Here is a 14,856-nt window from a genome sequence, read left to right as displayed (position 1 = left end):
TCCCAGAACCAGTGTGTGGGAGGCTTTGTTGTGGTAGGCAGTGGTACTCCTGTTCATGGCCGATGTACTTCATTTGCTCTGCTTTAGGTTTCTGGTGCAACTTCTTCCATCCAGCTGCGTGTCCTTGAAGAGTCTGGTGTTGGTAGGGCAGGAGTTTGTGTAGGTACTGGCTGTTTGCATTGTCTCTGCAGATGCTTTAAGATGTTTTGTCCATAGAAAGCACTCTGAAAGCAGCCCATGGGCCCCTTGTTCATAAACAGCCACCACTCAGGACTCCTTTGATGTGCAGAGGTGGGTAGGGTGCTGTAATGCTGCAATTCAGTGGGCACTTCTGCCTGGAATAAACGGCCCTCTGATGGCTGGATCCTGACTCTGCCCATATCACATTTTCCTTCATGATACAGCCAGCCTCCAAACTGGATCAGGATCTGATCTGGTTTAAAATCAGCGTCCCCAAAATACAAAGCTGTAGGCAAAGCTGATGCGGGTATAAGTTTTGACTTTCATTTGTATGAGGTGCTTGGGTAACTACTGCCTTTACTGGCCTGATTGCCAGGCTGTATAAAGTGCAGGTCACAGTGCAGTTCCAGGAATATGGATTTTGGATTTTGGATTTTGTTAAAGTTTTGTTTGTAATAACCGCTTAACTCAATGGAGCAGTGTTTTTCATGTATGTATTTTTTCATGAGTATTTCAAGTGCTGTGAATATACAAAGCAAATTTCATGTCAGGCATAATACAGCATAAAAATACAAACTTGGGGCAGGGTGCACACTGGCAAACATTACACACACAAAAAGCAAGACTGGCCTCTCATGTGCACACAGTATGAATGTGAATAATGCTTTCTCTTGGCTTTTGACTGTAGTCTTTTTTGTCCAGTCTGTGTGTGCTCTGGCCTGGGAAGCTGCCTGGGCACAGTGACCAATTTACACACATGGCTGCACTGCTTTTAACTTTCATTTTTACAAAAGGAGCTAAATCAAGAGCTGTGAATGTTGTTGAAAGCTGCAGCTGCATCAATTATCTCACTCGAGAACTGGCACTTCTTTTTTCCTTTTAAGTAATGTCACCCATAGCTTGCACCAGCTCTTCAAATCCAGCCACAGCTGGAGCTGTAACCTTTTGATTGTGATTTTTAAAAGGTAAGAGGATGGAGCACCCACATGCAAGAAGAGCTGAAATGCCATTGTCCTGTGTGATACGTTTGGCAACTTGACAGTGGCATTTGCATTTTTAACCTGAAACTGTAGCTATCCAAAGTGTGACATCAGCCTTTAGATCTGTTGTAATGAGGATGTCAGCATAGAAGCTGTGAGTGATGTTTTTTCTGAACTGCTGTTACTCTAGCCTCAGTAATACTGTTGTTTGTTACTGGCTTAACCAAGCAGCAAAGTTAGGTTCAGAATTTCAAACCACATTACAACTGTTTGCTTGGCAGTTTGCTTTTCTGTGCACGTTGCCTGTGTTATGGTGGAGACCACTCTGTTGCTGTTATTTTTTACATTCAGATCTGACCGAGTAACTGGTGTGAGCAGATCTGTCAAGAGATGGTTGTTGGAAGGAGTATGTGAGTATAAACGCTGGGGCATCCACCCCAGGACAGCATCTGTAAATGCCATCTGTGATGTACTCAACATTGCAGTGTTACTAATCTGAGGGGTAGGGGACAGGCAGTTTACCCTCTACTTTTTCTAATCGCAAGGCAATAAATCAGTGGCATCGTGTGTCTGTATCACAAGTCTGATACACTCATATTTAAATTATGCCAGACCACAGCTGACATCATTACTTGGCAAATCATAAATATAAATCGCCAGTCCGTGGTAACACCATGTTCTTTCATCAGTTTAATATAAAGTGCCATCATGAAGATGGGTTTTGCGGTTTTTCCAGAAGGTAAACCTTGACTTCTGCATAGCAAAGTAGTGGTACATGTATTCCTGTGTCTAAGAAGCTTATTGTGCAGTTCCTTCCTAGTCAGGGCCACCTTCTCATACTTTAGACTGCTATGTTGATCTCAACTAAAAGTGGGTGTGAGGAGTCAACAATATTAAGAGATTTTTATTTTCTGGAAGGAGTCTTAAAAAGCACAAAGGAATATTCAGGTTAGTGTTGTTCTTTAAATGGTTACAGTATTTTATTTTTTTTCTCTGAGGCACATATATAGGCAGATATTTGTGTGGTTGGCTGAGTCTGGGATAGCCTGGGGCTTATAGCTGCCTTCTAAACTCTGTTCAGCCAGTCTGTCTCACAGCATCTAAGGTCACAGAGTAAAAGGCTCAGTCTCTGTCTTCTGTAGCCGTGTTTGTATATAAATGGTTAGAATTCTTTCATAGTCAGTGTCCTTGGTGGTGCTGCTCTGGGTAGCTGTCATCTTCCATCAACTGACAGTCTGGACAATAAGGTAAGGGCTTGCAGACACACAAATGCACTCCCAGTGCTTGCTAGCCTGATGTTTACATGCCAAAACTAGGAGAAACAAGTAGTGGGATAGTCACTGCCTCCTTCTGCAATAGATATTCTTTTATAAGATGCTCTTACTTCAGTGGCTAGTAAAGGAAGGCTTCCATGTTGGTGCAAAGGAAACCAAACAATAAAAAGAGTTTGGCAGTATTAAGATACTGGAATCCACTGGGTGGACTTCCAGGGTGCTGGCCCTTCAGTTACCTTTCCATTACCTTGGTGAAGAACAGTTTTTCCTGGAACTGTCATCAGGGTTGATTTCATGAACACCAACTGCCCTGAAAATAACAGTGACAACTCATGCATGTAAGAACAGTCACAAAGACATGTGAAGCCCAGCACCACAAGTAAGTCCCTGTGGGCTCCCCATGGGGGAGGAGGGGCAAGAGCATCTCTGTCTCATTTCCCATTAGTGAAAAGAAAGTGAAGTTAAGTGGTGTATATAAACATTGAGAAGTAGTGTCCTGCTGTGCCACAGCAGGTGGTGTAACTCAAGTGGTGGAATGTATCCATCAGTACTGCATGGACTCTCAACAGAAGTCAGGATGCTCCTCTGGGCCTAACTGATGGCCCACCTAGGAGAGTGGGAAGGCAGCCACTATTTCAATGGGATCTGATTCAGGCTTTCTGTTGAAAAGAGGCGTGTGGTTGTATTGAGGTACGGAAAGCTATGGGGCCAGATGGGATTCACCTGAGGGTACTGAGGGAGCTGGTGCTCACCAGGCCACTTTGCATCATTTATGAGCAGTCCTGGCTAACTGGGGAGGTCCCAGCTGACTGGAGGTTGGCAAATGGATGGCTCTACAGAGGGATCTGGACAGGCTGGATAGATGGGCTGAGGCCAATAGTATGACATTCAACATGGCCAAGTGATGGGTCCTGCACATGGGTCACAACAGCCCCTTGCAGTTCTACAGGCTTGGGGCGGAGTGGCTCGAAAGCTGCCCGGCAGAAAAGGATCTGGGGGTGTTGGTGGACAGCCAGCTGAATATGAGCTGGCAGTGTGCCCGGGTGGCCAAGAAGGCCAATAGCACCCTGGTTTGTATCAGCAATAGTGTGGTGAGCAGGACAAGGGCAGCGACTGTCCCCCTGTACTTGGCACTGGTGTGGTCCCACCTCAAATACTGTGTTCAGTTTTGGGTCGGTCTCTTCTCCCAAGTAACAAATGACAGAACAAGAGGAAATGGCCTCAAGATATGCCAGAGGAGGTTTAAACTGACAACTACCTGAAAGGAGGTTGTAGAGAGTTGGGGGCTGACCTCTTCCCCCTAGTGACAAGTGACAGGACGAGAGGAAATGGGTTCAAATTATGTCAGATGAGGTTTAGATTAGATACTAGGAAAAATTTTTTCACTGAAAGGGTTATTAAACGTTGGAATAGGCTGCCCAGGGAGGTGCTGGATTCGCCATCCCTGGAGGTGTTTAAAAATCTTAAAGGTCCCTTCCAACCTCAGCAGTTCTATGATTGACCCTATGCTTTTAATTGACTGCTTATGCATTTCACTTCCATTCCAAAGAGAACCATCATGAACTAAACTGAAATGTGGCGTGTAAACTCAGTGAACCATCCAGAAGAGTGGTAAATTTGACTGTTTTGGAAGCAATTTCATTACTTCTTTTGTTTATTTTCTGCTTAAATTTTCGACTGTCTTAGTTTTCTCATACTCAGCCTGCTATGTGAAATGACGCAAGGTAAAGATACTGTGATTGTGATTTGTAGCTGCTGCCTCCTGTTGGCAAGGAGGAAATGCAAGGCAGAATAAGAGCAACATTATCGGCTTTCTGACATTGGCAGGTTGGGTGGCTGGCTGTTACTTTCCCTGCTCCAGGTTACATTTCTTTTTCTTGGCATTCGGAGCTGGGGCTCAAAGATGTTATTAACTGTTTTATCTGTTTTTCACTATAGGAATGACGGTAAGTTCCAATAAAGATGGCTCAGGAATGATAGTCCGCAGCGTCATCCATGGTGGCTCAATAAGTCGTGATGGACGGATTGGTGTGGGGGACTGCATCCTGTCCATTAATGAAGAATCAACCACTAACTTAACCAATGCACAAGCCCGGGCTATGCTAAGGAGGCATTCACTCATTGGACCGGATATAAAGTAGGTAAAACTGGATGTTGAATTGTGGTAGGAAGATGCTAATAATCAAAATTTGGCTACTTATGCAAGTATTCTAAATGAAAATTTTGTTTGTTTTTACAACATGAATTTACCTTTTACGTTACAGCTTCAGATGGATAATTCAGCTTCAGATTACAGCTTCATGGGTTTGAAAGATAAAATCAGTTGTGTGAGAGGCTTTGGATGTTCTTAGAAAAGTTATTACTGTTATTAGTAATCATCATTGTTAATGCCCTGGTTTTATTGAAGGAATGGAATTAGTCAGAGTTTTGCATTCATAGTGTTACTCTTCTAAAGAAAGCAAGGATTTCCTCAAGGTGTTTGTGTTTCTCAAAGGTGGACTGTCCTAGCCATTGCACAACTGATTTCATTTGATGGAGATCTTTGTTACAGATTTTCGTTTTGACTGCCAGACAGAAAGTATGACACATGATGTTAATGCAGAAAAGTAATACTTAAAACATTTTCAGTACATCTGTGACAAACAGTAGAAACGGTATGTTTTGTGAAGTCACTTCCAAGTTTTTACTAGTACATTCAAAGGAGCTGTTGCTCCAGTGCATAAATATCTGCTCTTGAGAGTACTACTTTAAACTTGAAGTAATTAATACAAGCTTTGAAAAATCCATGTGCTTGATGAGAAAGTTTCTTCTTCTCAAGTTCACTCAATTTACAGAATTTTAACTTCCCCTTGAAGTACAATTCTGTATAGCTGTCGTGATTGTGGAGTTAACTTTGTCCACGTGCACCATCTAGAAATTAGGTTGTTCTAAGCTTGCGGACAGTGCTTTAGACACACCAATGCTGGGTTTACAGCTCCACAAATCTAGTAGGTTTTTTTCTCAAACCCGTGGTAACATGGATTGGGTCAGATCTGCAAATGGGATTAATGGAGCTTTTGGTAATAGAAGCCTCTACTTATTTAAGAGGGTGGACTTGAAGTGGATCAGTTCAGTTCCTGTGCAGTTGCAGTTACCTGTGGTTTCTCTCAGTTCAACACCGACTGCAGGGCATTCCGTTGTTCCCCAGAAGTATTCTAGCTTTGAAGAGACCTGACATTTTGGGAATGGGTAGGCAAAGTATCTTCACTGCAGGTGGTAAGTTTAATTGTCTGCCCCATAGGTGTCATGTGTTTAGGATTATGATTTAATGCAAACCTGTTTAAATAATAGGATATGCTCATATAATGAATTGCATTATAGTCAGTGCTGTCATGAATATAAGCAAGCCAGTGTTGATAAAAAGTGACGTTGATTATTATTGTAGGCTTTCAAACTGTATTGTAATTCCGACTGCCATGACTGAAATCAGTTGGTATGTGCGCATGCATGTGTGTGTACGTCTGCTTAGGTACACAAATGCTACAGCACCATTCTTCTGCGAGGAGACTTTATTAGTGCTGTAGTTACATGATCAAACACAGATATGTTCGTTATTTGTGCTTATCTTTTTATAGCTGCTACATTTTACACTATGTGACTATAAGTTTTGTTTTGTAGTCTTAGTCTTTTGCAGATACGTTGAAAATACCAAAATCTTGTCTTATACTTGAATATTCAGATTTTTCCAGAGAAAAGTGCATCCCCTTTCTGAAAGATCTCACAGAAAAGGGGCAGTTGCTATTCATATTCTTACTTTAGATTTTTGTCTTTAATTTTCTATTTATGTTCTTCCATGTATTCCTATGATAAGGCTTTAAAGTGAATCTGGCTTCTGCACTTCAAAGAACTGTAAGACCAAATCCTTTGGTAGCTTCTAAAGGAGTCTTGCAAGAATAAGGACAGTATTTTTGGGCCTACATAGTTTTCATACAAAACTATTCAGCATAATTGAACTTCTCTGTTAATTTGTACTTTCAGGAGCAGTACAGGATCCCAGAAAAATATAATGATACAAACGTGTGGGTAATGTCCCAAATCAGAAATTTGGAAATATGGAGCATTATCACATGATAGTTCTTCCTGTTTGCTGAGAGGGATACACAGCTATATAGATGTAATTTCAGAGCTCATGTGGTGCATCACCATGCAGGATTTGCAATTTAAGGGCCAGCATTTCAAATAAGCGAGTTGAATCTCTGTGGTGTCTTCCTCAGGAAGCAAGGGTTCACGTACTCAGGTGTGGCCATCTGGATATCATTCCTTTTTATTCGTACAGGGCTACAAATTTGGCACCTTAACTTCTAGAATGAGCATTTTTTGAGTAGCAGGTTGCCCCCAAAAGTGATTACACAGAAGGATTTAATTTCAAAGCTGTATTTCAGTGGCAAACATGATTTGCTGAGAAAATGTAAAGCTGTTCTTACTTGCCACATAAAGGCTTTGTTTTAATTTATTGAAGGAAATTTGATTTTGAATAGTTGAAGAACCAGCAATCTGAGTTTCGGACTTAGGTATTTAATTTTTTTCCCCTTTGTGTGTGGAAGACCAGATGTGTGGCCTTACCAGAATGCATTCTGTTTCACTTCTCACTCCACCTTGCCAGGAGCTCTTACATTTCTGTAATAATAGCGAGGGTTTTGTGCTCAGCAGCAGCTGCGTGTAACATCTGTCAGATAATTACAGAGCTGAATCAGAATTCACCTGCCTAAAGTGTGGGGATGAATTACTGATCAAGAAATAAAAGATAGATTGCAATTCCATTTTCCATGCTTGTTAATAATCACTGCTATAGACAATAATAAAGAGCAGATGCTTTCTGGGGGAGATGTAGATGAAGTGGAGGTGGAAGGGGGGAAAAAAAAGAAAGGAAAAAAAAAAGAAAAAAAAAAAGGCAGCTCACACTTTTAACTAAATAAGTATGCCTCTCGCATTCAGCATGAGACATTGACATTTGTTAACACCATTGTAAAAAGATGCTGCATCGTATGCTTCACATTCTAGATCTTCTCCAGCACCTGCTGATGATCAGGCCCTCTGTTATGTGTGAGTATTGGCAATTCAGAAACTCATTATGGCTCTGTGTTGCAACTTGTCTGTAAAATCATTCCATGCTTTTATGACATCCATAGTAATTCAGGGATATATCCAGATATAGGTACATACTCTGTCTCTGTGTGTGTGTGTGTGCATGCACATGTGGCTGCACGTGTGGATGTGTATATATGTTTTGGGTTTTTTTTTTTTAAAAAAGGTATGACTGTGTGTATATATATTTATGGCTTAAACTTGAAGATTGGAGCACACTTCCTAAGACTGGAATGAAAACAACCATATTCTAAAAAAAATAATTTCTAATATTTTTAAATTTCATCTATGACAGCCACCTCAGACATGCTCAGAGCATGTGTGTATGAGTATGTGTGTACAGGGTTCACTGCTAGAATTGGCATGAGTACGATGTACTGATATCTGGATTAATCTCAGTGTCATATTTTCTGTGGCACTTACATTTTACTCTTTATATGCATAAAAAGGTTCAAGTTAGACCTTAAATGTCAATGGCAGTAATTTGTCGTGAACATTTTCCATACTTTGTTATTTAGTTTGTTGGTGTTTCAAGGTTTTTGTGTGACTGTTCAGTCAAGCATGTGATAAATGTTCCTCTGTACTGCATGCGGTGTTGTGTTTACAAGATATTTTCACATGTATACTCTTTGGTGTTTCCATTGTCACTGCTTTCATTGCTAGAGCATATCTCTGGGGGGAAGAGGGTGGTTGTAGCTCTCAAGAAAGGAAACCAGAACACTTTCTTCTTCAAGCTGTACAGCTGTGAAAGAGAGGAAATTATTAAACCCTGCATATACTTTCCCTTGAAATTGTTCTGTTGTAAGTAAGAATTGCAACACAATAGTAGAGCAGTCATATACTTGTTTCCTGTTTTCTGTGTCTTAATCCCTATTCCCTGGTACTTGTTTCTCTTACTCTCTTCCCTGTGACTATATTAAGGAAATTATCAGTCCCTTTTGCAGATGAACCATTCAGGTGTCTGGGTGGACTTTTATTTGCACTTCACAGCACTAGGTCAACTGAGTTGACCAGAGGAGCCCAACACCCTTTTTTTGTCTGGGCCCCTCATCATTCCAGTCACACGCTGAGCTGTTCAGGATGATTCTGGATGTCTTCAGACCTCAATGTGACCTCCAAGAAGTGATCTACAGTAGTGATGCAGGAAGTGATGGATTTGATAACTGTGGGGTCTCTGCCTATGAAGTACTAAACAGGGAACAAATTCTTAGCAGATATAAACCCAAGGTCTGTAGTACAAACTGACCTTGCTGTGTGTCGCAGAAGGCAGGAGCAGGACAGGGAGCTACTTAGCAAAGGCAACTTTCTGGTATACATATTTCCTAAAACTAATTTTCAGCAGAGCTAGGCTTTTTGTATAACTTTTCATTTCAATAATAACATGCAAAGGAGAGAGGGGAGAAGGACTGTCGCATCAATAATACAGCTTAGCTAATAAGAGCAGCTAGGAAACCTTTGCAGTTAACTGAACTTTGGAAATCATCAGTAAGAAACGAAGGTGAACTCCTACACAGAATATACTTTTTCATGCATTTGATCCATGTAATTTGGTTCTTTTCTATGCTATTTTTTTCAAAATGCAAGTAAGTGTTCTATTTAGTAAGTGTTCTATTTATGAAGTAGCTGAAGCATTATTGAAGTTTAGTGGTAGATAAGAATAACGGTTAAAAACATATTGAGTGTTCCTTTGAGTACTTAAAATTAGTCAATTAGAACTGTAGTTAAGCACTAGAGTAGAAATAATCTGGTTTTCAAAAGAGCTAAAATGCAACAGCTCCCAGTGATACTATCTTGATTTGACTCCATCTGTAGAAATCAATTAAGTAATTCAGTTGCTCAGTTTCAGATGCATTTTTGAAAATGGTGGAGTGAACCTCTTTTATTCTCAGTTCCTGTGCAATACACAGAAAGGGAAGCTTACGTACCTAAGAGGGCTTTTGCAAGATGTTTGTAAGTAGGATATAAGGCTGTTTAAACACATTCTTTTAGCTGTACCTTTTGAACGTCCCAGCACAATGTTGGTTATTCATTCATATAATGAAAAACAACAGGATATTCGAGAAGTCGGAGTGCATGTGGTTTGCTTCCCAGTTAGTTGCTTCATCTGTAATGCTGGTGTTGCACAGAAGTACGAGGTAAGGACTACTACTACCCTTGAACCTTGGGATGCTGCATAATTGTTTGACATGTGCTCCTTGCACAAGAGGACTGGAAAAGAGCTGAAAGATGTTGGACACTCTACTACCAGTGATCACACTGTACTGTCTACATCCAGGCTGAATCTGGGCATATCTGTTTCCTTTTTAGGACCCTACCAGTTTCCTTTCCATACTTTGAACAATAGCTTCTAGCTGCAGTTTAGCATAAAGGATATTGTTCAAGCCTTCTAGCCAGCAGAAGGTTTGCTTGCAATTCTGGTTTCTTTAGTGCAGCTGTCTTTCAAGGGAGAATACATTATGTCCTACTTAGTTTTATAGGGTGAAAATTGATGAATTTGATTGGGATGAAGCTGATGAATGTAGTGCATAAATGACACATTTTCTTTCATTGAAATGCAGATTGCACATCTTGTAGCTTTTGTAGAAGCAAGGTATTCTTCTGGGTTTACTGGGTGGTGCTTCTGCAGCAGCATTTGCCCCATAAGAGTTTTGTGACCATAACACTAGCACTTTGCTACGGTTAAATGCATTTGGAGGTGGAGATGGCTGAGAAATAGTAGTGATTATTTTCAAAAACACTTTTCCTTCTTGCTTCTGTCCCTTTCACTGCTAGGGTTTTGCAGAATAACTGCTGTGTCTTGCACGTTTCCCAGTGTGCCCTCAGGAATGACATATAAGAGTCAGTGACCTTCTGCTGAGTGTTTGTTCCCTAACATGTGTTAACTCCCCAGCACTTCAAAATGAAAACAATTTGTGTAAAGCACATGACACTTTTGCATTTGAAAAAAGGCCAAAGTAGAAGAGGGAGGAGATTTAAGGAAGAGAAAAAGCTGGTGATAGTATGAATGATTTAGAAATTTCCATTAAAGGAACTGGTGAGTTCCTCCTGTTCAGCACCCTAGGCACCTCATTAATGACAATCTTCTGCACTTTTCTAGATACAGTAGGAATCAGAGGAGGTAGGGAACGTGCTTGGGCACAGATGAAGAAGACAAAGATGGTCCTTATGATAATTTTCATAGAATTCCATGTTGGAAGAGACCTCAAGGACCACCTTGTTCAATCTTTATTAGCAAAAGCACAGTCTACACAAGATGGCCCAGCACCCTGTCCAGCTGAGTCTTAGAAGTGTCCAATGCTGGGGAATCCAGCACTTTTCTGGGGACATTATTCCAATGGCTGATGGTTCTCATTGTGAAAAATTTTGCTTTTGTGTCCAGTCAAAATCTCCCCAGGAGTAACTTGTATCCATTAACGCTTCTCTTTTCTGTGGGACTTCTTGTGAAAAGGGAGTCTCACCCTTTAAGTACTGGAACATGGTAACAAGGTCTCCCCTAAGCCTTCTTTTTCTCAAGGCTGTACAAACCCAGTTCTCTCGGGTTTTCTTCACATGGCAGGCTTCTGAGTCCTTTGATCATCTTTGTTGCCCTTCTCTGCACCCTCTGCAGCTTGTCCACATATGTTTTGTATAATGGGGCCCACAACTGAACACAGTATTCCAGATGTGGCCTGAGAAGTGTTGAGTAGAGTGGGATAATGACTACTTTATCTCTGCTGGTGATACCCTTGTTGATGCAACCCAGCATCCGTTGGCTTACTTTGCTGCTGCAGCCCACTGTTCACTCATACTGAGTTTGTTGTCCATCAGGACCTCCAGGTCCCTTTCCACAGAGCTGTTCTCCAGCAGGGTAGAACACAGCCTGTGCTGCACACCTGGATTATGTTTTTCCAGGTGCAAGTCCTTACACTTGTCATTGTTGAACTTCATAAGGTTCTTGTTAGCCCACTCTTCCAAGCCATCCACATCTTCCTGCAGGGTGGCTCTCCGTTCCCAAGTGCCCACTTCCCCACTCACTTTGGCATCACTGGCAAACTTTGTCAGGGCACACTTGATCCCATCATCCAGATCACTTATGAAGATATTGCACAGTGTTGGGCCCAGTATTGATCCCTGGGGGACCCCACATGTGACAGGTTGCCAGTTTGAATAAGAGTTGTTTACCACCACCCTCTGGGTGTGGCCAGTCAGCCAGTTCCCCACCCACCACACAGACCACTTTTCTAGACCGTAACACATCAGTTTCTCTAGGAGGAGGCTGTAGGGAACCATATACAAAGCATTGGAGATATCCAGGTAGACAATGTCCACCAGTTGTCCCACATCAACCTAGCAGGTCGTTGTAGAAGGTGATCAGGTTTGTCAAGAAAAATTTGCCCTTCATGAATCCATGCTTGCTTTTCCCAATGATGTGCCTCATTTGACCTGTGATAGCCCCCAGGAGGTCTCTTTCAGTAACTTTGCCAGGGCCTGAAGATAGGCCAATGATTTCCTGGATCCTCCTTTAAGCCCTTCTTGTAGATGGGGGTGACATGTGCCACCTTTCACTTTTCTGGGACATCCCCCGGTCTCCAGGACTTCTCAAAGATTATGGAGAGTGCCCTCTCAGTGACGTCAGCCAGCTCTCTTAATACCCTTGGGTGGATAGCGTCGGGGCCTATCGATTTCTAGGGGTCAGGCTCCTGTAATAGTTTGCATACCAGCAATTTGTGGTAGAGTGTTTTGGACAGACAGCATTAGTCATATAAAAGTCTATTTGCTCTGCCTTCTGCTGCTTGCTGTATTCAGCAGAAAACCAATGAGAGGAGGAACCAGTAACAGTGAGGGAGTGACAGACAGAAGACGATTCCAAGCAGGGAGCGACAGACAGGAGAGGGCTCCAAATGAGAGAGAAAGGCAGAGCTGAAGGAGTCTCTCCTCAGCAGCTAATATGTCCTTGTGAAGTGGTCAAGAATTTTTATTTTTTTTGACCTGTCATTTCTGTGGGGAAATATGTTGATATTTCTTTAAACCATGTGATGGATGGGAGGACAGCTGTATTTTTTTTGTGTTCTTTTTCCATCAGCCTTACTTCTTGGCAGACTTGGATCTGATAGCTAAACTGCTTGTTTAACAAGTAAAGGTTTTTAAGACAAAGCATCATTAAAGGAGGACCATCTAGATAGCTCTGTTTAGATCATGGTGTCCTTTTGCCTGTAGAGGGATTTTTTTTTTAAGAAATACTTTTCGTGCCTTAATCTTTTTTCCTTTTCTTTGTTTCCCCCTGCCCAGTCTATTGGGCCATTTCTTTTTCTGACCTTCAAACATGATTGGATTACATCAGGGCTTCAGGAGTCTGCATGTCATTTGACATGGCTGTCTGGCTGTCCCAAACTGGCTGGAAGTGCATGAAGGGGTGGTGGAAGGAGTTGAACAGGGGATTGCTCCTTGCAGCATAGGTGGTGTGCTGTAACACATTTTTATGTTGAAACCCATGCAGTATTTTTCACAAAAAGCATAGAAACCTAAAATAGATACAAAACCACCCAGCAAAGCATAAAACCTCCTGCAAACCAACCTCCAGAAGCATTTGCAGTCAGCATTTAGGATGGTGATGGTGCCTCACACCTCATAGGTCCTTCACTGTTTATCTTTGCATGAGGTATCTCTGTTTTAACTGAAGCTGGATTAACTCTATTACACTGTTGTCATTGTTCAAGCACCGTTTACGTGAAATGGAGTGTCCAGCCCTCAGAAAATTATGTGCTGTTCAGCTACCTCATTTGACCATAAACTCATATTTGTTGCAAATTCACAAAGGATTCATGTAACTCCTTATTCACAATGTACCAGCATTGTGGCTCTGAAGTCAAGAACCATACAGATTAGTCTTGAGTGGCTTCCTCATATCCAGTCGTCATGCCCACCAAAGGTAGAACCATTACTCCTCATGATACTTTAATCATGTCCCTTTTTATTGCAGTATTACATATGTGCCAGCAGAAAATCTAGACGAATACAGGGCCAGTATAGGACAAGAGGCAGAGGGAGCTGTGCCACTTGAACTTTTTCCTTCGCATACTGTCAGGTGAGTCAAAAGCCTTACTGTTTCTTCCCAAAGAGCTCTCAGATGTAATTCTTTCCATACGCTTTACACAATTCAGGAAGATAAGTTTTGTTTTGGAAGAGCTGAAAGATGGGTGATTTTCTTCAGGCCAGCAGCCATTACAATAGAAAGCTGTTCATAATACAGTTTTTGCTTTGGCTGGCAAATTTTTCTGACATTTTCACAACGCCCTTTTATAGGTGTTTTATGTTCCCAAAAAGGAGATTGAATGCTGCCTCATCCTAAACTTCTCTTAAATACCATGCAATTTGATTTATATATTGCCACAAACCTCCAGCATGAGAATTCTGCATCAATGGTCTTTCCAGAATGCACACTGGACAGAAAGAGGTCCTTTTCCTTGAGTTTCAAATATTCATTGCAGTTATAGGCCAAAATATTAAAAGTGGCTAATAATTTTTGTTTTCTTAAAATTAATCTCCAAAAGCAGTAACTGTTTTTGAATGCTGCTGTTGTAATTTCTTCCACTTTGGAAACAATAAGTAATTACCTTCAGCTTTAATTTTGTTCTGGTTCCAAAATACAGAGTCTTTTATTCTGTGGTTGTCAGTAGCAACTTAATTGCAGAGACAAGTGGACAGGGAATCTCCAAACACAGTATGTGTTCTGACAGAGGTCTGAAAAAGAAGTTCCTTACATGAACCCTGTGTACAAATTCTAAAGTTGGCAGGGTGATCCTGTATGTGAAATTTTGCAGTAAAATCTAGTGATTATGTGGGTTCTTTAAAAATGAATTGCGTGTTTTTGTTCATCAGCAGGGAACTCCCAGAGCTTCCAGAACGTGAAGAAGGGGAGGGAGAAGAAAGTGAACTTCAAAATGCAGCTTTCAGTAACTGGAACCAGCCCAGAAAGTAAGTGCAGACCTAGCTGCACAGTATAAAATCTCATGTGAAATGCAAAAATTTTGAAACCTGTAATATATTTTAGGAGGAGTAAGAAAAAAACGGAATTGCTGCAGTTACCTATATTGTGCATTGCAGGAGTAATTCACCATTGATTTTTACTGCCATTGGGCTAAATCCATGCAATCTAGCAGTTTCTTGATTGCTTCAGTAATTTATCTTTGTAGGCTGACTCTCTGGGAGCCAGTAAGAAGAGAGGAAGCGAAGGATTCAAAGTTTTGATTAGAATCCAAAATAAAGTGATCAGTAGACACAATTACAGACTTTCTGACTGATTCAGGAGATAACTCCTG

The 14,856-nt window shown here is 41.3% G+C and overlaps 1 protein-coding gene across 1 annotated transcript in view; it reads left to right on the top strand.

Annotated features, from left to right (window-relative positions):
• MPDZ (multiple PDZ domain protein) overlaps window positions 1-14,856 on the top strand; it is a 91,114-nt gene that overhangs the window by 43,627 nt on the left and 32,631 nt on the right. Inside the window, 3 exon segments of the mRNA XM_009891489.1 lie at window positions 4,373-4,571; window positions 13,518-13,622; window positions 14,420-14,512. Of these exon segments, the coding sequence (XP_009889791.1) occupies window positions 4,373-4,571; window positions 13,518-13,622; window positions 14,420-14,512 (397 nt within the window).

The sequence above is a fragment of the Charadrius vociferus genome, unplaced genomic scaffold (genome assembly GCF_000708025.1).
Source record: "Charadrius vociferus isolate BGI_N301 unplaced genomic scaffold, ASM70802v2 scaffold198, whole genome shotgun sequence".
Lineage (NCBI taxonomy): Eukaryota > Metazoa > Chordata > Aves > Charadriiformes > Charadriidae > Charadrius > Charadrius vociferus.
The sequence above is the reverse complement of the archived record's forward strand: the minus strand, read 5'-3'. Positions and strand labels throughout refer to the sequence as shown.